This window comes from Artibeus jamaicensis, unplaced genomic scaffold (assembly GCF_021234435.1).
Source record: "Artibeus jamaicensis isolate MK-2021 breed Jamaican fruit bat unplaced genomic scaffold, CSHL_Jam_final contig_777, whole genome shotgun sequence".
NCBI lineage: Eukaryota > Metazoa > Chordata > Mammalia > Chiroptera > Phyllostomidae > Artibeus > Artibeus jamaicensis.
This window is the reverse complement of record NW_026521966.1, coordinates 2579402-2600729: the sequence shown is the minus strand read 5'-3', so window position 1 is coordinate 2600729 and position 21328 is coordinate 2579402. Positions and strand designations below refer to the sequence as shown.

The 21328-nt window shown below is 46.9% G+C and overlaps 2 protein-coding genes across 4 annotated transcripts in view; both read right to left on the bottom strand.

Annotated features, from left to right (window-relative positions):
* Positions 1 to 2777: 2777 nt before the first annotated feature.
* The window catches only part of ZZEF1 (zinc finger ZZ-type and EF-hand domain containing 1), a 111301-nt gene continuing 92750 nt past the window's right edge, over positions 2778 to 21328 (bottom strand). For 2 of the 3 annotated variants that reach the window (XM_053672581.1, XM_037133064.2), the window contains exons 49-55: positions 20459 to 20602; positions 18851 to 19019; positions 18574 to 18672; positions 18025 to 18190; positions 7837 to 7990; positions 7291 to 7362; positions 2778 to 5444 (exon numbers count right to left, since the gene is read on the bottom strand). In XM_053672581.1, coding sequence (XP_053528556.1) covers positions 5364 to 5444; positions 7291 to 7362; positions 7837 to 7990; positions 18025 to 18190; positions 18574 to 18672; positions 18851 to 19019; positions 20459 to 20602 — 885 coding nt within the window. In that variant the 3' untranslated portion in view covers positions 2778 to 5363. Of the gene's footprint in view, positions 5445 to 7290; positions 7363 to 7836; positions 7991 to 8129; positions 8635 to 18024; positions 18191 to 18573; positions 18673 to 18850; positions 19020 to 20458; positions 20603 to 21328 lie in introns of those variants that run through there. The other variant, XR_008392873.1, reaches the window with a different exon arrangement.
* Positions 8641 to 11729, bottom strand: LOC128628473 (RNA-binding protein 34-like). Its single transcript, XM_053672583.1, has one exon. It carries the CDS (start codon positions 11110 to 11112, stop codon positions 10420 to 10422), a length of 693 nt encoding a protein of 230 aa, XP_053528558.1. The 5' UTR covers positions 11113 to 11729; the 3' UTR covers positions 8641 to 10419.

Sequence of the window (21328 nt, the reverse complement as noted above, 5' to 3'; positions counted from 1 at the left end):
ACACCTTCTGCCCGGTTTTTCATGGATGTTGTGTGGCTCAGCAGTTCTGGGATGACAACCTGCAAATTCATGGGTCTCCCAAGTAGCTTTTTAAATGTTAAGTTAAATCATAGCTAGAAAACATCAGTAAACAACTTAGGGAAGCCTCACAGGAGGAGGCAGTGAGATACTCCCTCCACTGGGGAATCAGTGTGCTCAGCAGTCAGGTGGAAAAGGAGAGGAAAACCACCGTCTGGGTTTTCGTGAAAGTCCAACAGGGAAACAGCGCAGGAGAGTGAGGGGCCGGGAGTGGCCATGGTGGGGGGCGGAGACAGAGTGACCACCCTGGCATCGTGAGCCCTCAGAATATGGGGCCAGATGCAGCTCTTGGGCTTTTCAGTTTTGTAAGTCAATAAATTCTGTTTTAAAATTAAATTAGTTTGATTTTAGAGAGAGAATGAGAAAGAAACATTGATTTGTCTTTCCACGTATTTATGCATTCATTGGTTGATTCTTGTGTGTGCCCCAGCTGCGGAGCGGGCCTGAGGTCTTGGCGTATCAGGAGGACTCTCTACCCAGCTGAGTCCTCGGCATTGCATCAGTATGGGGTGGGTTTAACTTGCAACCGGAGAAGACCCAGGCACTCTGGCACGGTGCCTCCACTCATCAGTGTGGAGCCTCACTGAGCGCGAGCAAATGAGCATCTGCGAGAACCCCTGGGAAGGAGGAGACTGAAGAAGCATCCGTCTCCTGAAGGCGTGTAGCTGGACCAGAAAGACGCGTTTAAAGTCCTTTCCAGGTAATTTTTGATTCTACAACAGAACTTGACATGTGATAGTTTTGTAAAGTTAAGCTGCTATGTGGACTCTGAACTTTTATCAATAAATTATTATGAATTGGTTTTTAAAAAGAGTAACTTGATAATTAATGGCTGCAGCTTCATGCTGTGGCTGGCTTGACTAGACACTGTCAGAGGCCTTCTTGATTTATTTCAGGACTTTTTCCATATTTGCTTCTCCACATAGTAGGCATATTAATGTGATGAGACAGAGAACTATGACATTTTTTCAACCTGTTGGAGCCAAACTTTTGCACAAATTTGGGTCAGAAATGCTTTCAGCTGTAAGGGACCACCACAACAAACACCTTCCCTCTCTCTCACAGCCCTGCTGCACCTGGAGGTGGCAGTTCCAGGGGTCGTGTGGTGCTCAGACGGTGTAACTAGGGAGTCAGGACTCTCCCTCTGCCCCCCTCGCAGTCCCACCACAGTCAGGGAGCAGCAGGGCTGGGCAAGCCCCTGCCCCCACGCGTCCCCTCGGACTTCAGCCAGCAGTGGGCCCATGGTGGGCAGGGCTGGGAGAGTGAGCACCCAGCAAGAAGGACTTAAACCAGTCATGACTTTGCTCGTGAGTTAGCAGGTCCTACCTTTCTTGAGATTTAAGTATTTCCAGTTACCACCTAGAAAAATCTGGATCTGTCGGCAGGGGAGAAGGGATATGCAGGAAAGGGCAGTTAGGGGAGAGGCAGGGCCCACCACAGGCACACTGGGCAATGTGTAGGCTTGGCCTCCATCTGAGAGCCTGGGTATCTAGCCCCAGGTGGTTTCTAGGAAGCTCCCACATCTAGCACGCTGCTGCTCCGTTGAGTGAATGGGCACGTGTGTGTCGTGATGACAGCTTTCGGGGCTGCACATCAGGAGAACCGCACTGGTCTGGCTCCTCCACCACTTCCTGTGCAATTCCAAGCTGACCTCTCAGAGCTTCTAGTTCTTCTCAAATGAGGAAGCTCAGCTGGTTGAAATGTTTCTCTTCTGTTGCTCTACTTCAAATTGCCTTTGACCTCTGCAACCTTTGAGTTCAAACTGCCTTTGACCTCTGCAACCCTCTACTGCTTATTCGTGGGCCAGTCTCAGCAGATAACCTTCAGCACCTCTGCTCCTTTCTGGCCAAGCGGTCAACCACATCAGCAGCCCAGGGCTCAGACAAACACAGCCTGGTTCTCCAGGCCAACTTTTCAGAGGGCTGGCGTGCTGGGTGGGGGCCATGGGATGGGGACGGTGGGGAGGTGGAACAGGGAAGGATGTAAATGTTACCCCTAGGTCCTAGAGGGAGACAAGGGTTTCACAGGCCAGGGGAGCACCCAGTTCTGCAGAGCCTCACCCTTAACAAACCAGCTTTCTCTCTGGCTTCCAGGATGGTGAGGGCCGAGGCTGGGTTCTGGCCCCTGCCTGGGATTCCTCAGGAGGCAGTTTGGGGGCTTTAGGAAGACACGTCAACCAGATGCTGTCAGGCCGGAAAAAACGGGACATGAAGGTTAGTTAAGTCCAGCCCCAGCAAAAAGTCTTATCTTTTCAGTCTCTGACACAGCCCTCAGCATCAGGAATGTGGCGGAGAAGGGCACAGAGCAGTGACCCGAGCGGGGGCAGACGTCGGCTCTGCGTCTAGTGAGAAGTGAGGTCCAGAGGCAGTGAGACCAGCCCCTGGGAGAGCGGCAGGCACACTGTGTCCTGTGTGCTACCAGAGGTAAGGATGGGCAGGGTGCTGTCGTGGGGACTGGCTGGGGAGAGCCACCTGGGGGAACTGAGTAGCCGCGCAGAACGACAGGCTGAGGTGAGCTCTCCGCAGGCCCAGGGAGCACCGGTGCATCTCCTGCAGGGCCAAGGCCTCCCTGACTCCTTTCAGCCTGAGGCCTGGAGATCGTTGAAATTCCATGGTTTGGCCTGGTAGGAACTCTAAGCATAATCTTCACAAGAGGCAGAAGGAGGGGAAGGAGAAAAAAAAAGGCCCACAGAATTTTACTTTTTTATATAGAATTTGTACAATATATTTCTCTTCATTTGCATATTTTACCCACAACTTAACATTCTTTTTACAGGCTGAACTCAGCTGATATAATCAAAAATCTTTCTTTCAACCAAATAGGAAAAATTCAAAATTGTAAACCCGTAAGAAAACAAATTAAAACCTATGATGAAAATAAGTCACTCCTCATTAGGAACAGTGTCTGTTTGTACATTATACATGATTTGGAACAGAAATTTCTTTATAGGTTAGGCACATGTTTCCACAACCTTTATTCTGGCCATATTTATCTCATTCCGGGCAGTCCGGCCTCATAAAAAGGACCAAAGGGCTGTTGGTCTTGACAAAAATCTGTTCTTTCAGATACTGCTGGTACCAGTTGGGGACCAGGAGTCCTGGGCATCACCAGCCTCAGGAGGGCGAGGGGAACAGGGCCTGGCTCAGCACTGCCATCTAGTGGCTGGAAGAGAGGCAGGGTGTGAGCAGGGCTGCCCAGCCAGGTGGGCCCTGCGAAGACAGCCCAGTTGTGTGTGAAGGGAAAACTTAGGCTTATTCTATGCAAATTGAAGTAGAGGGAGACCAGAACAGCAAGGGTGGTGTATAGAGAGAAGCTGTGAGGAGTCCAGTGTTTATTTACAATTTGTCTTCCTGATGGAAGGGTGGGAAGCAAAGCTGGTGGCAACTGCCATGAAGGGGGTGCCAGCTGCCCCACCCCTCTGTCCCCACTCCACTACAAGTCAGTCCAGGTATGAATGGGGTGGATGGCATGGCAGGGTCAAGCAGTGAGTGGCACCATCGCCATGTCTATCTTCCAGGCAGTGACTGAGTCTGAGCCCACGGTGGGATCTCTTGTTCTTTGTGATCTCCCTCCTCACTTCCGCCCTCCTTCCAGGTCTGGGTGGCACTGAACGTGGAGCCTCTTCTTGAAGCGCGGGCAGCACGAAAGACAGAAAGGGGTTTCTCCCCAGCCACAGCAGCATCTGACCGACTCCTCACATCCCCCCACCACAGGAGACCAGGCCAGGCCCTGGCCTTGCTGACGTCAGGGCAATGAACCTCAGGCCACCAGGTGTCTGTCAGACCTGCCTCATTTGTTTCTGTCCCCTTTGAATTCTCCCTTCCACATGCAGCTGGGGCTTGGCTGAGGACCTAATTCTAAGGCTGCCAAGGTCGCTCTGTATCTTGGCCTCTGCACCCAGAAGGCAAAAGGGCCCTTGCAGTAAGATGCTCCTGGGACCTGCAGTCATGGGCTTTCCAACCCAGATGCCTGCGGAGCCTGAAGAGGGGCTTCAGAGGCCATGGCAGTGCGGACCTCCGGCTCTGGCCTGGCTGTGAGGAGCCTCCCTGGGGTTTGGTGCTGTGTGGTGGGACGTGCTGAGGCCCAGACACCGCCCTTAAATGGCAGCAGCTCAGGCATTCCTTACGCGCATGAGCCCCATGGAGGCTTGTAGACAGCCCACCGCCAACCCCGCTTCACACTCCAGAGCGTGGCTTTGGAAAGAGAATAATAATCAGCACTTCAGGGCAAGACACAACCATAGAAAGAAAAATGGAAGCATCATTCATTAACTAACGCAGTTACTGCTAGACAAGGGACAGCCGAGTAACCACGCTGAGTCCCAGAGGCGAATGTGGTGAGTTACCGACCACGGAGTGGAAATAAAATCATCGTGTGTTTTCTGTTTGTTTTACTTCTAAAGTAAGATCTCCTCTGATAACACTTCAAGTCATTTTAGGTACAGAAGCTGAAGAGACTCCTTAACTTCTGCCACTTTCATAACCAGTCTGTCCCCCTGAATGACTATTCCACTCGGCATTCCCTGAGGACCTCTCCGGGGAGTCTGCGTAATTGTTCTAAAAATGTGAGGTGGAAACCGAAATATGTTAGAACAACAACTGAAAAAACTTGGACATGCTGGGAGCCAGTGCCTGAGCAGAGGCTCTGGGGTGGCCTGCAGGCGGTTCCCAAGGGCACTGTTGTCACCAAGGACTTCTCCGGGAAGGCTATGGCTAGGGAGCAGCTCGGTTCCCGTACTAAACGCTGGGGACAAGGTGGCGGTAGGTGGGCTCACTTTCTTCGGTTTTGGGTCAGATTAGCCAGTCTCAGGAAGCAAAAGCAAGAGAGGAGCTTGGGAGCCCAGCGCTGCTGCTGAAGGCCTTGCTGAGATAGGTGGCTCTCTGCAGACTGGGCTTCACTTAAGGGCAAGTGCAAGCAGTTCCAGCTTAACAGAGACAAAACCCTTTCCAGAGAGGCTGCTTCCCTGGGCAGCAGCTTCTGCAAGGACACACCCTGGAGAAATCTGGTCTCTGAACAACCTTCTCGCAGGCCGCTTACCAGACCTTCCTGAGTAATTCTGCACCGCTCTGCTAGTTCTCACATGCTACGGTATGCTCCGGGGTCTAGCCTGTGTGACATGGGACGTTCTTGGATACGTGGCTGCTCAGCATTCTGATCGGAGTGGAAGTGGGACTCACGGAGAGCCAGGCATTGATGCCACCGGAATTTTCCTGAATGAGTTTAGATATCGGCTGTAAAAATCCCTGTGGTCAGATTAGCTGGTTCCATGCATACCATACTGAGAGCTAACACTGGACATCCCAGAGGCAGGTCGCCTTGTTTGGGTAGTTGATGGCCAGACTGATAGCAGCGATGTTCTGCAGAGCCTGTGGGGGGGGAGAGAGAGAGAGAGAGAGAGAGAGAAAGAGAGAGAGAGAGAGAGTGTGAGTGAGAGTGTGTCATTGCCAGTGTCAAGAACTGTTCCTTCCCTGGCTCGGTTCATTAAGTGCTGGCTGAACAAGACCCTCAGTTGAGCACTAGAGGGGGCAGGGACGAGGAAGACACGAACCCGACATGGTTCCCCGCACCAGGAGGACCAGAGTTTGGAGCAAGAAACAATAGCTGCTGAGACCACATGAGAACTTCAAACACAAGGTAGAAATCATCACTGCCCTAAGCAAGGGGCAGGTGCAGTGCCAGGGGCTCAGGGGACACTGCAGGGGACCGGAAAAGTTCTTAAGGGAAAGGGAACAGCACAAAGGTACAGAAGGGAAGAAACGAGCAGCCAGTGCTGGGGACCCAGGAAGCGATGTTGGGAGTTTTCAAGTTTAAAGGCAGTAGGAGTGGGGGGCTGGCCAGAAGAGGACACGGTGGCAGGCGGGGGGAAGGGGGGCACTGGTTCAGCAACGTGGATGGGCTACGGGGTGGTCAGAATGAGGGGGACTGGCCAGGAGACAGGCAGAGGCGAGAGGGGGAGCCCACAGGGATGTGCGCTGTAGAGCTTTCGATGCCACAACAGTCAAACCTCAAAACTTCAATGTGTGTCGTGCAACCAGAGGTGGTGGGGGCAGTGCTGGCAGGCATCTGCTGTGGGGGTGCGGTGGGGGAGTTTTTACTCTGCCTACTGTTCTCAGGCGAATTCACACAAGCTGTTCTCTAGCTGATGGGGAACCCCTGCTTCCAAGCAGGCATCTGACCCTTTCCTGCAGGAGGAGGGCTTCCTGGAGAAAACTTGGCAGGAACAATGTGATGTTCTGGCTGGGAGTCCCAGCTGGATGCCCACTCAAGTGTGTGACCCTGGGCATATCTCTGCTTTCTCAGAGCTTCAGGGGCCTCCTGTCCCCTTCGGGTTGGACCACATGCTCTATGACAGTCAAGGAGTCTGTGACCCTGAGGTTCTCAACATGGAGCCAGGGACCGGTGGGTCCCTGAGACCCTTTCAGGGGCTCTGCACAGTAAAACTACTTTCGCAGTGACACTAAGACACTACTGTGCCTTTTTCACTCTCACACTCTCGCAGTGTGCACGGGGCTCCCGGAGGCTAAGGTCTGACAGCATGACGGCGAACAGAGGCGGACGCGGGCTCCAGCTGTCCTCTGTTCGGGCGGACGCGGAGGTCTGCAGAAGGAGGCACGATGCCGCCGGTTCCACTAGACACGCTGCTATGTTAACATGGAATGGACTTGTTGTTTTTTAAAACACATTGATAAATAAATGTTTAAAAGTTTTGTCTTCATTTCCAATTTCAAATCTAGTTTAATTTCCTGTGGTAAATTTCAATGTGTACAATGCACAGAAACAAAAGCTTTTTGGGCCCCTCCATAGTCGAAAGTGTGAAGTGGTCCTGGGACTGAACAGCTGCCAGAAGAGGCGTTCTCCTGACAGGGAAGAAGTCACACCCCAAAATATCTGAAATCTGACTCTACGGAAACTTCAGGGACCAGCCAAATCATAAATTTAAGGCATTGGTTGTTTTCATTTAAAAGACAAATTCTTGCCAGTGTCTTCTGACCCCTCAGTTTAGTGTGAATGACACTGATAAATGGGGCCCACCTGCTCCCTCTGACACCAGAAGGGAGGGACTGAACTGGAATGGAGGTCCATGTAAACCCTGGGGTGGGGGTTCTGTACTCATGCCACAAGCACGGAGGGTCTTTGTCCTGGCCACAGTGATGGGGACGGCCCGGCACCAGCAGGCAGCCCCCAAGGGCCAGCTCCGAGGTGGGAGAGTACCTGTGATGCACAGCGGAGGAGGTGGTCATCCGTGGTTAAGGCCAGCAGGTAATCCTGCAGCAAGCCGAGCTCCTGTGGAGAGAGAGCGAGCAGGGTGCAGTTCTGACGGACCACCACCCAGGGGGTGCCCCCCCCAAACCACAGAAGCCTCAAGTGGGTAACGGGTGCTCGCTCTGCCAGTGCCTCAGGGCACCTCCTCACTCAAGAGCTGTGAAGGGGCTGGGCCCGGAGGAGCCCTTTCATCTCTCACATTCAGTAAGTCTATCGTGCTGAGGGGAGGAAAAGAGAAGAGAAAAGAACCCATCCATTTTATTTTCCAAAGCTCCCTATTGTCAAGGGCTGATCCAAGGCAGTTTCTCCCTTGGCTTCAGGCCTGCTACAATAAGCGGTCCAGGTGCTGCTTGGGCTGGAAGGCCTCAGGCCACAGGCGTCCTCCGCCTCCCTGTGCAGGACAGCCAAGACCTCGACCACACGCCCGCCAGGGCTGGGGATGGTGCTGCGCCCTGGCCCAGAGCCCGGGGGGCAAGAGGCAGGCCGGGCCCTCACCTGGGCGCGGTTCTCCGTGACGAAGAAGAGCTCGGTGAGGGCGCGGTGCAGGGGGAGGAGCACGCCGGGCTGTGTCACGTCTTCGTACAGGCTGTACTCCATGTGGGTGAAGAGCTGCCACAGGGGCTTTAACAGCGAAAGGTCACAGAGGTCACTGCGGGAGGAGGGCCGTGTCAGACAGATGGCAGGTGAGGGGAAACACAGCCGACTCTCCCGGCCCCACATCTAGTCAAGTCATTATGAGATGGTCCCACCCACCCTCCCCCTGGAAAAGAGCCAGAAATATTCCCCACCAGCAATAAGGAAGGGGCAGGGCCTGTGTTGAAACACAGGACTCCGAGGAAATGGGAGGCCGGAAGCACATCCACAGACATCGCCTGCCCATCTTTAAACATGGCTGCTGGAAAGAACTTCCAACGACAGTAAAAAAACTCAAGACAAATGTTAAGTGGAAAAAAATATAAGACTGTATATACGAAATGAAATTCAAAAAATTAAACTGCATACACAACAGTATGTGACCACATTAAAAACAACAGTAAATATATGACAAATATGACCAGTGGTTGTCCCTGTCAGTCTTCTGGATTTCCTACAACACTCACTGCTTTACTAATCACGGAAAAATAAGATTTAAAAGACAACCATTCCTGTGATCTCAGGCTCACGAAACACAAGGGACACACTCCAGGCCAGCACCCTCTCCCCGGGCGGACCCGCCAGGAGGGCCCTGCTGGGGGACTGCAGTGGTTTCTTCTTACTCAGAGGGAGGTTGTGCTTTAATTCCAGTTCAACATCCTTCAGAGGAAAAAAATTGTGAAATAAATAATATTCTTACATAATGTTATATGATCTTAAATTTTGCCTTTTTCTCTATAATTATGACTTTAAAAAGAATTCTGTACAAATGAGGTACAACATTGGAGCTAAGGACTTTCTTCCAGAGGAGTAAGTCTTCCCAATGGAAAGCAATGGGAAAACCCGTCTTGATTTAAAGAGGCAGCTAGGGCTGAGTTCTCAGGAAAGCACCAGCAGGGTGGAGTAAAACGCACCTGCATGGCTCACGCCTGTGGCAGCACTAAGGCCTGCCGTCCTTCCCCTGGGGCTGCCCCTCCTCTCTGCCCATCCTGTCTCAGGCCTTGGGACTGAGCGGGTGCAGGAGCATCCCTAACAGATGGCCAGCAAACTGCAAAAATGCATCCACAATGCAGCCAGGAAGGGCCCTCCACTGAGGACAGTGGAGATGTGCACACCTCACTCAGCCAGACAGTTCTCACGGGCAGCCACTCTCAGAAGCGTACTAAGTGAGCCCTGCGCTCAGTGGCTCAGTGGCCCCTGATGTCTGTAAGGGAGGACACAGCGGTAATGGCAGCCATGCCCAGATTTCCCTCTCTCCCTCCCCTCTGCCAGCCCGTAAGCAGACCAACTACAGGTGCTGTCACTTTCCCTGACTTGGAGAGTCCTTTATTTTTCAGATAACAGTTCCATATTACATGAGAAGACAACCTGTTACTTTGAATGTCATCTGACTAGCATTCTATGTGTCTTAAAACTGCTAGAAAGGGGGTACTGAACTCTGAACAGGTGGGGGTCTGAGCAAGGAGGGTAGGGACTAAATACATGAATGACATGTGTGGGCACAATCACTAAAACCTCCCCTCTGAGATGAGGAATAAGACAACTACACCCTCAATCCCCACTTCTATCCAACACTCTGTTGAAGGTCTGGCTGGCGCAAAAAGACAGAACTGTTTCTAAGGGTTGAGGAACAAACAACACTCATCACGTGTGGACAACATGACCGTGCGCCGAACAATCCACATACACACTCATGTAATCAATAGAACAAGGTCACTTGATATTGTGCGAGAGCAATACATGAAAGTTGGTTTTATATCCACAGAAACAATAACAAATAAAAATTTAAAATACCAATTATAATACCGTCAAAACATTAAATACCTAGGAATAAATCTAACAAAATGTTGTGTAAGTCCTCTACATGGAAAACCTTATAGCTAAAAACCCCACAAAACTATGGGGGCGGTGATTCACATTTGTAGTACCAGTACTCAGTAGGAAAACACAAAGCTTCAGATCGCCGCTTCTGTTTTTTTCTGTTTCTTAGTTTGTCCACTTTTCTACCTTGACAAGAACAGCTTTTTCTCAAATAATTAAACTTTTGAAATGTCGTACGTTTTTGAAGCAAAATTAAATTGCTACTTAGGTTTACTGACATTCTTCAAATTGGGATTTGAATTTTGTTTTGATCTTTCTTTATTAACAGAACACATGATTCTAAGTTTTCTTCCCATCAGTTCAAAATTGTTTAATTTCACAGCAAGATGTGCTTGAAGAGCCCACAGCCAAACCCTCTGTTAACACCTGGTCAGCTGGTCTCTCACGGTCCTTACTGCTACCACCATGTTCCCACAGTCCACGAAGTGGTTCTCAGCCGAAGACTGTTCAGCTTTCTACAGAAGACCCCTCCAGCACTGACCGCTTGTCCCTACCTAGATGAGGTCTCCAATGCTAGACCAACTCGATTATAGAATCTGTTGGCATTTTGGGCCCTATTTCTGTTCAATGCTTTGTAGCAGCTTCTTCATCCTTAAATACAACATAAGCATTAATATTTTTCTGATCAGGATGAATTTTACATTTTATGGCGGCCAACTTTTTGGACATAGTTGCCTCTGCTGGAATCACATAATGAAATCGTACAGATTCTATTGGTCCATACTCTTTACAAAATGACTTCGGCTTCTTCTTATTACATGTGACAGTCAAGTTCCCCACAAATACAGTTCTCTCATTCTTTAACTTTTCTTCTTCTTGATTGATTTGAATTTTCTTCCTTTGATTGACAGCTGGGTGATCTACTTCATCAAGTACCTTTTCATCTGCTACTTTAATACCAGACTGAGAAATTTTCCTATTTTGCCCTTCTTTCTGGTGAGTTTCTTCTTTGAAATCAGTACTTGCGAGAGCATTTTCTCTGTTGGCCAACTTTTTGTCTGCATCAGAAAGTTTCTTCTTTACTTTCACTTTCTTTGCAGGTTCGTGCACAAGTGGCCTTTCAGTCTGGGATGCACTTTCTTCCTCCTCATCCTGTTTCCTTTTCTGGGTGGTTCCATCAGGCACAGGCACATACACAGGCTGAAGCTGAGGCTGCTTGCCCGCAGTGGAAGAGTTCCACCAGCCAACCGGTGTCGCCTCCTGGGCAACGCCTGCTGTGGGCCAAACTGTTGGCCATCTGTCCCCCAGGCAGTCCATCTTCGGAAGACCACTGGTGCCACAATCCCAGGCTGGGCTTGGCCCGGAGACTCACGCCAGAGGCCCTGCACTCCTCTCCCCTGCACCTCTCCTCTCTTTTTCTCTTTGTCCTTCCCCCTAAGGGTCATTCTCAGCCCGAGGCCTCTGGGAGCCACAGCAAGAAAGTGAAAACTTTATAGTTTTATAACATTAATAACATAACATTACTAAGATCTAAACCATAGAGGATTGTCAATTAGAGGATTCAGTGTTCTAAAGGCCTTGTTTCCTCTCCAATTGATTTAGAGTGTCAATCAAAATTCCATTACGTGAGAAGGGTGTGTGAGCATGCATGCACGAAATAAAAAATAAACTAAGAAATAAACTAATCAGGAACAAGGCAAAGATGCCCATTCTTGCCAGTTCTATTTAACACAATACTGGAAGTCCTAGCCAACACAATTAGGCAAAAAAAAGGATATAAAGGCATTAAAGTTAGAAAAGAAGAAGAAAAACTGTTTCTGTTTGCAGATGATATATTATATATAGAAAATCCTCAAGATTCCACCAAAATTGTTAGAACTAATAAATTCAGTATAGTTACAAGATACAAAGACAATATGGAAAAATCAGTTGTGTTTCTATATACTAATGAACTATCAGAAAGATAAATTAATAAAACAATCTCATTTACAATAAGGTCAAAAAGATACTTAGTCAATAAAATACTTAGGAATAAATTTAACAAAGGAGGTGAAAGATCCGTATAGTGAAAACTACAAAACACTGGTGAAAGAAATTGAAGGCACAGATAAATGGAAAGATAATCTGTGTTCATGGACTAAAAGAGTATTGTTTAAATGTTCATACTACTCTGAGCAAAAGCTATAGATTCAAAATTTTAATAGCATTTTTCATAGAATAGAAAAAATAATTCTAAAATTCATACAGAACTACAAGAGAACCTGAATAGCCACAGAAATCTTAAGAAGAACAAAGTTAAAAGTATCACACATCCTGGTTTTAAACTCTATTACAAAGCTATAATAATAAAACAGTATTGTATCACTATAAAAATAGACATACAGATCAATGGAACAAAACAGACGGCCCAGAAATAAACCCATGCATATATGGTCAATTAATTCTCAACAAATGTGCCAAGAATATGCAATAAGGAAAGGAAAGTCTCTTCAATCAATGGTATTGGAAAAACCAGATCTCCACATACAAAAGAATGAAACTGGATCCCTATCTTACATGATACATAAAAATCAACTCAAAATGAATTAAAGTCTTGAACGTAAGACCTGAAACTATAAAACTTCTAGAAGAGAACATAGGGGTAAGCTCCTTGAAATTGGTCTTGTCAATGATTTTTGGAATTGTTACCAAAAGTAAAAATAAGCAAGTGGATCTACATCAAACTAAAAAGCTTGTTCACAGCAAAGGAAACCGCCAACAAAGTAGTACGGCAGCTTACTGAGTGGGAGAAAATAGCTGCAAACCACGTATGTGATAAGGAGTTAATATTCAAAATACAGGGTCTGGCACAAATAACATCCCCTTTTTATTACAAAATCTTTTATTACAAATCATACACATATAATTCTGTAATATAACAATATCACACTCAAGCACACCATATGACATCTTAGGTGAAATGTTCAAATTAAAACTATAAATTATTACACCCATAAAATTACCCTGCCACCACACTCAAGCAGGTCTCACTTTTGCTGAACCCTGTATATAAGAAACTCATACAACTCAATACCCGCCAAAAAAAACCCCACAAAAAATAATGCAACTTAAAAATGGGCAAAGTATCCTGGTGGCAGCACTGCTTTGTTGTGAGAATGTCCTCTTTTGAGACACCTGCCTAATAGAAGCTGATTCTACATTAGTAAAAAAAATTATTCTACTTGTCTTTGTCCTTTTTAAAGGTTTTTATTACAAAGACTCAAAGTAAAATAATGAGTTAAGCAATTTTAATTTCTGATCTTAGGCTCATTTTCTATTATATATTTTAAAATATATTTTATTGATTATGCCATTACAGTTGTCCTATTTTCTCCCTTCATTCCCCTCCACCCTGTATACCCCTCCCTCACCATTCCCCCCCTTTCATTTATGTCCGTGTGTCACGAGTTCTTTAGATTCTATATATCCCATACTATTCTTGCCCTCCCCCTGTCTATTTTCTACCTACAATCTATGCTACTTATTTTCTGTACCTTCTCCCCCCTTCTCCTCCTCCCACTCCCCTATTGCTAACCCTCCATGTGATCTCCATTGGTATGGTTCCGCTCCTGATCTAGCTGTCCTCTTAGTTTGCTTTTGTTTTAGGTGTGGTTGTTAGTAACTGTGAGTTTGCTGTCCTTTCACTGTTCATCTTTTTTATCTTCTTTTTCTTAGATAAGTCCCTTTAACATTTCATATAATAAGGGCTTGGTGATGATGAACTCCTTGAATTTGACCTTATCTGGGAAGCACTTTATCTGCCTTTCCATTCTAAATGAAAGCTTTGCTGGATAGAGCAATCTTGGATGTAGGTATTTGGATTTCATGACTTGGAATACCTCTTTCCAGCCCCTTCTTGCCTGAAAGGTCTCCTTTGAGAAATCAGCTGACAGTCTGATGGGAACTCCTTTGTAGGTAACTGTCCTTTTATCTCTTGCTGTTTCTAGAATTCTCTCCTTCATTACAATCTTGGCTAATGTAATGATGATGTGCCTTGGTGTGTTCCTCCTTGGGTCCAACTTCTTTGGGACTCTCTGAGCTTCCTGGATTTCCTGGAAGTCTATTGCCTTTGCCAGATTGGGGAAGTTCTCCTTTATTATTTGTTCAAATAAGTGTTCCACTGGTGGCTGTTCCTCTTCCCCTTCTGGTACCCCTATAATTCGGATGTTGGAATGTTTAAAGATGTCCTGGAGGTTCCTAAGCCCTTCTTCATTTTTTTGAAATCTTGTTTCTTTATTCTGTTCTGGTTGAATGTTTCCTTCTTCCTTCTGGTCCACTCGATTGATTTGAGTCCCAGTTTCCTTCCCATCACTATTGGTTTCCTGTGCATTTCCCTTCATTTCAATTAGTCTAGCCTTCATTTGTTCCTCTAATTTGTGACAAAAATCAACCAGTTCTGTGAGCATCCTGATCACCAGTGTTTTGAACTGTGCATCTGAAAGGTTGGCTATCTCTTAGTCGCTTAGAATTAGTGGTTCTAGGGCTTTGAGCTGTTGTTGAGCCACAGTGTTTTAGTCTGTTCTCACCTGCTATGTATGAGGGGCGGAGCCTTAGGTGTTCACCAGGGCGGGGCAACCCAGTTGCAGGGTTGTTATGCTGTATGTGTGGACAGGGTCAGAGAGGGGCAAGGGCATTTGTTCCACTCTCTCTCACATTTCTGTCCCCTCTGCCGCTTCCCACAAGCAAATTGGGCCCTTCTGGTGCTGGTTCCCGGGTGTGTGGGCTTGTGTACCCTCCAGGACCCTGTGGGTCTCTCCAACGAACTGTCCCAGCACCTCGACCCCAAAAGTCTTTCCAATTGGTGCTTTCAGGCTCTAATTCCTGTCACTGGGGTCCTAGCCTGAGCGCTCTGTTTCACTGCTCGCTCCTTTGCCTGGTTTATCTGCTCTGCGCTCGAATGTGTGACCGCAGTCAGCCAGCTGCCCTGCACCCTCACTGGGTCCGCCACTGCCACCCCACGCCTGGTATCCGCCAACCGTCGTTTGCCCTCCTGGATTGGTCCATTGATCTTTCCTGCCTGACCCCGCCCCTCTTACTGGTCTGGCTGAAAGGTTCATTGTTGGACTTCCGTACAGTTCAATTTTCTGTGTTTTGGCTGCGTTTTTGTTACTAAAACTTTGTTGTCTTTAAACTTGGTTGTGCGAGGGGCACAGTGTTTCCACCTACACCTCCATCTTGGCCGGAAGTCCTCATTTTCTATTATATTTTAAATGGATTCCACAATAGTTAACTCAAAAATACCTTACATGTGAATTAGGGAGTTTGAATGTTCATCATTGGGATGTTCTATATTAAGAGAACCTATGACCCCTGCTGCCTCTACGCCTGATGATATTCTTATGATGTAACATACAGACCTGGTGATCCTTCTGTTGGGTCTCAGTTCTGAGGCTCCGCTAGAAAAGGGATAACTGACTGTTCTAGAGAACTGGAAAGGTCAAAGGGAAGAAATCTGTGGCTAGCATTTGTTTAATAGGAAAAGCTCTGTGGAGACCAAAAGAAAGGGTAGAGGATCTGAAAGATGTTTTTCCAAAGAAGACATGCACATGGCAAACAGGTACATGAAAAGGTGCTCAACATTGCGAATCATCAGAGAGATATAAGTTAAAACTACAGTGAGACACCTCCTCAGGGTTATTATTAAAAAATTAAAAAGAGCTCGATAACAAATGCTGGTAAGGACGTGGAGGAAAGGGGAACCTTGTACACTGTGGAGTGACAGGTATGTTAACTTGATGGTGGTAATCCTTTCATAATGTATACATACATCAAATGATTGTGTTCTACACTTGAAATATATTGTAATTGTATTTGTAGGTTATACCTCAATAAATCTAGAAAAAAAGAAATAAACTAATTCTAAAATTTATATGGACATGTAGGGTTAAAAATAGTCAAGACCACTGAAGAAAGAAATTGAGGAAGATACAAATAAATGGAAGCATTTATTTGTAAATGCTCCCTGTTCAAAGACTGGAAGAATTAACATCATTAAAATGTCCATACTACCCAAAGCAATCTATAGATTCAACGCAATTCCTATTAAAATATCAATGGCACATTTCACAGATCTAGAACAAATACTTCAAAAACTTATATGGAATCAAAAAGATCCCGAATAGCCACAGAAATCTTGAGAAAGAACAAAATTAGAGGGATCACAATAACTGACATCAAACTATATTTCAAGGCCGCTGTACTCAAAACAGTCTGGTACTGGCATAAAAACAGACACATAGATCAATGGAACATAATAGAGAGCCTAGAAATAAACCCAAGTCTCTACAGTCAATTATTATTTGACAAATGGGGAAAAAGCATAAAATGGTATAAAAATAGCCTCTTCAACAAACAGTGTTGGGACATCTGCACAGCCACATGCAAAAAATGAAATTTGACCACCAACTTATACCATACACCAGAAATAAAGAAAAAAATAAACAAATGGGACTACATCCAATTGAAAAGCTTCTGCATGGCTAAAGAAACCACCATCAAAATGAAAAGGGAACCAACTGTATGGGAGAATATATTTGCCAATGATACATCAGATAAGGGCTTAATCTCCATAATATATAAAGAACTCACACAACTTAACACTAGGAAGACAAACAACCCACTTGAAAAATAGGCAGAGGACCTGAACAGACACTTTTCTAAGGACATACAGATGGCCCCTAGGCGTATAAAAAATGATCAACATCACTAGCCATCAGAGAGACGTAAATTAAAACCACAATGAGATACTATCTCACACTTGTCAGAATGGCCATCATAAACAAATGAACAAACAAGTGTTAGAGAGGACGTGGAGAAAAGGGAACCCTAGTGCACTGCTGGTGGGAATGCAGACTGGTGCAGCCACTGTGGAAAACTGTATGGAATTTCCCAAAAAAAGTAAAAATGAAACTGCCTTTTGACCCATCAATTACACTACTGGGAATATACCCTAAGAATCCCAAAACAACAATTCGAAAGTACTTACGCACCCTGATGTTCATAGCAGCACTTTTTACAATAGCCAAGTGTTGGAAATAGCCTAAGTGCCCATCAGTGGATTAAAAAACTGTGGTACATTTATGCCCTGGCTGGTGTGGCTCAGTGGATTGAGTGCCAGCCTGTGAACTGAAAGGTCGCTGGTTTGATTCCCAGTCAGGGCACGTGTCTGAGTTGCAGACCAGGTTCCCAGTTGGGGATGTACAAAAGGCAACCACATATTGATGTTTCTTTCTCTTTCTCCCTCCTTTCCCCTCTCTCTAAAAATAAATAAATAAATACAGTCTTTAAAAAACAAAAGAAAACATTTACATGACAGAATACTATGCAGCAAAAAGGAAGAAGAAGGAGCTCCTTCCCTTTGTGACAGCACAGGTGGAACTGGAGAGTATTATACTAAGTGAAATAAGCCAGTTGGTAAAAGACAAATACCAAATGATCTCACCTATAAGAGAAACCTAATGAACTAATGAGCAAAACAGAACCAGAGACGTGAAAACAGGGAACAGCTGCCAGAGGAAATGAGGGGGTGGGGGGAGGGGAACAGTGTGGGGATGGACTGAGTGAGTGGGGTATGGGGCAGAAAGAAGGAGGGCAAAGGGGGAAAAATTGGGACAACTGTAATAGAATAAAAGAGAATAAAAAGTTGAAGAACTATGCTGAAGGATATATACTACAAGATATGTAAATCTGTTATAAAGCTATAAGATTTAAGACAGTGTGGTACTGGCACAAGGATATTCAAAAAAGACCAATGGAGCAAAAGAGACCAGACACAGGCCCAGGTACAGAGGGATGCCTACTTTGTGACAAAGATGGGACAGGAGTGTGGCAAGGGAAAAGGTGGTCTTTATATTCAAGTAGAGACCCTTGAGAGAAACAACTAATCTTGGCCCCTACACTTCATATCATTCACTAAAATTCATTTCATGTCGACTGTAGATCTAAATGTGAAAGAAAAAACAATTAAGCTTCTAGAAGATAACACAGAAAACATCTTCATGACCTGAATGTCAAGTAAGGCAAGAATGTCCCAAACAGGGTAACAAATGCACTACCATAAAGGGAATGATCGATCAACTGGAAGATGTTAAAAGACGTCACTACAGAAGTGAAAGGGCAGGCCACAGAGTAGGAGGAGTTACTCACAAAACAAATACACAGTGAAAGGTGCATATCCAGAACGCAGCTTACCTGTGGGTGCAGCATCGCACAATCCTCAGAAGTAGGTGAATGGCTTTTAATCGCTGATGACCGGTCTGGCGACAGGCCACGCCTACCAGCCATTCCCACATTTTGGCCAAGGGGAGGTGTGGAATAACTCTTTCTTCTGACAGCATTTGCTTCAAAATTTCAAATCCTGGGCAACCCCCACAAAACAGATATTTTAATAAGTAGAATGTAACAACTGATCATTTAAATTTTACCTGAAGTGATGCCTTTTGTAAAAGCAACATAGGGACATTTTTATTTTCCCTTTTTTGCAAAAATGCTCCAGCAAATTCAAAGATAAGAAGCACCTTTTCTAGGTAGCTCTACTCTCCGGCCATGCAGGCTCACAACTAGCCAACCAAACAGCACATTTGAGAGTGGCGTGTGTGGGGTTTGTGAGACGAGCCTGTGGAGGCCTTGGAGAAAAATACCTGCTTTGACCGGAACAAAGGCCAACGGCATTACGGCCCTCACACCCACAGAGGGTCCCTGGCAGGGAGATGGTGCAGACAGAGAGAGAAGAGCGCGCACCTGTCTGGAACCGCCCCAGATGTCCAGCTGTCACAGTGAACTTGTAGCCCCACTCGGTGTTGCTCATGTCAGAGGTGAAGCGGTAATACAGCGTGTCTCCTGCTCACACGAGAAACAGAGACAGGTCAGGACAGCGCAGTGACAGGGAATGGCCAGTGAGGCGTTGCTGACGAAATATAACAAACCCTGTTTAAAATCCTCCAACAACTTCCCTTTTCAGTTTTAAGTTTAAATACTCAATGTTAAGAACTGATATAACCAAGGATTTATTTACTACCTGGAAGCTCAAAATCTTTCCATTTCTGTTGAGACCCACTGAAATTGTGTCGATCTTGCTGAAAATCACTGCTGCTGGCCATGGCTAGTTCATCACAGCCTTCCTCTGTATTGCACTGAGAATCGAATTTGATTGAGAGGTAGATTGCACCAGGAATGTGAACTTTATCCTAGAGAGGCAATGAGAACATTTTTGTTGGTATTGGTCAGTTACTGAAGGCTTACCTCATGCCAAGTCCTGCCAGTCAACCTGGGGATGTAGGAACGAGTAAGCTACAGCCCTGCCTTCCAGGAGCTCTCGTCTAGCGAGCTGGGTGGGGGCACACACGGGGATGCAAACACAGTAGGAGAGACACTTGTGCAGACTGGGGTGTGGCCAGCAGGCTTCGCGTGAAGGAGGGGAGGGCAAAAAAGAGTCCCAGTGCAGAGCTGTTCGGGTTGTTGGGAAGAATGAAGAGAACTGGAGGAGCTGGACAGAAAGGAAGGAACGGCGGGTGAGGGGGATGCAGCTGTGTGGGGAGCACATTTCAGGCAAACAAAACAGCTATGGAAAGCCTGATGAGCTCGCCATGTCTTGGGTGAAGGGTGAACTTGGTGAGTATGAGAGCTTGAGGGATGGGATGGGGGGACCCTGGAGAGGCTGGCAGAAATGGAAATGAAAGCTGGTGCACTAAAACAAGGAGTTTAGACTTTATCTGGAGGGTATGGGGAGCCCTGGACAGGTGAGTGGGAGAAAGCCTTAGGTCTGTGTTGTACAGGATCACTCTGACAGCTGGTGGGAAGCAAGGCAGGGCTGGGGCAAGGCCAAGGGGAGGAGAGTCAGGGTGGTGAATAAGGTGGTCCCCTCTGAGGTAGAACTTGGTAGCTCACTAGATGTGCCTATGTTGGGCTGGACCCAGGAACACAGGGAGAGAAGAGGCTTTGAAGGAAGAGAATGGGAAGGTTCTGCAAGACAAAATTTCGGCTGAGCAATAACCAAGTTCTATTGAAATTCATGAGTTTCTCTGTCATCTATCACTGCTGCTAGAAGGCGCTGGCCCACTAGAAGTGTGTGCCTTGCCAGCTCCAACATTTCAAAAAGGGCTAAAGAAATGCAAGTGGCATTATTAAGTCAGTGAGAATAATAGGCCATCCCACACTTGCCTCATCCAAACTCCTCCCCCGCCCCTGCAGGAACAAAGTTCAGGGTGGAACAGATGAGGCTTTTCAGTTCTGAGTCATCACACAAAGGGGCAGGAGTCTCCAAGATGTGATGGGGTCACCAGGAGCTAGGTAGAGTGTGGGCTAAACTCAGACCCACTCACAGACTCACTGCTAGAAGGCACCAAGGAGCCTTGCTGCAGGAAGTCAATTCCCCTCCAAGGTCAGGTGGCCCAGTGATTTCTATTAAAACCAGGTCAGAAGGAAAAATGACTTGGTTGTACAGAATCTTAGGCTTCAGGGAGGCAGACTGCAGCTTAGACTAAGGAAGCACTTCCTTGGCCAGGGCTGTCTGGAGGGGAAAGAGCTGCTGCGGGAGCTGATGAGACTCTTGCTTGTCAGCAACTCCTTGGGTCCTGCCAGCGGCACGCCCTGAGGCTAGGTGGGCCTGGCTGACCCTGGGTCATACCTCAAAGTTGGTATTGTTGTTATATGGGTGTTTTGACTCCCTCACTTGCACCTCCATTCCTGGTTCTTCCATGAACTGGCAGGCAGCCAGGGCCATGGTCCCCAGCATGTTCTCTCGGCAGCCCTGGAGCACCTTCTGCAGGATCTGGTGAGACACAAGGCAGGGAATGTCAAGGCCTGCTAGTGGCAGGGCCTGGGAGCTGTCCCATCACGAAGAAAGGAGAGTCTATTTCAACCCAGGGCCCATCAAAGGGGCTGGCTTCATCCTGGACCTTGACCCCAACCCCTCAAGCCACCTCACCAGCCAGCTGTGTCACTGGACAGGACTCTTGCTGTGAATCAGGTCACAGCAGTACTTTCAGGGTAATACCACTTGAAGGAGGTCCGAAAGGACCAATAGAACGAATCAGAGATTGTCCTGGCCCCTGAAGAGTCCCGAGGCTAGCAGAGGGGTGGACGTGCAGATAAACAATTGCAGCATGATGCCCAGAGTGAGGTGCATAATTAGCAGCTCCACTGTGCAAGAATGGGGGAATGGCATATCAAGACAGGGACTAGCAGGGGCCAAATTTCTCCCTTTTATCGCCTCCAAATGAGAAACACGGCTACAGCAAACATTCCAGCAACCCCACAGCTATGAGGCTAGGAAAGGACCTAGGAGATTTAGAAATGGGTGGTGTTCTGACATAGGCAAATTAAGGATTACAGGATAAATTCACTTCCTAATGAATCTTCCTGCACTGCATCTGTGTGTGTGTCTGTGTGTGGGGGGGAGGTAGGGGTGGCAAGGGCATAGTGTAGGGATGAATATGAAGGTAGCAAGTGTGAGTGAAGATATTTGCACTTGGAAACTGGGAAGGTGGTGATAAAA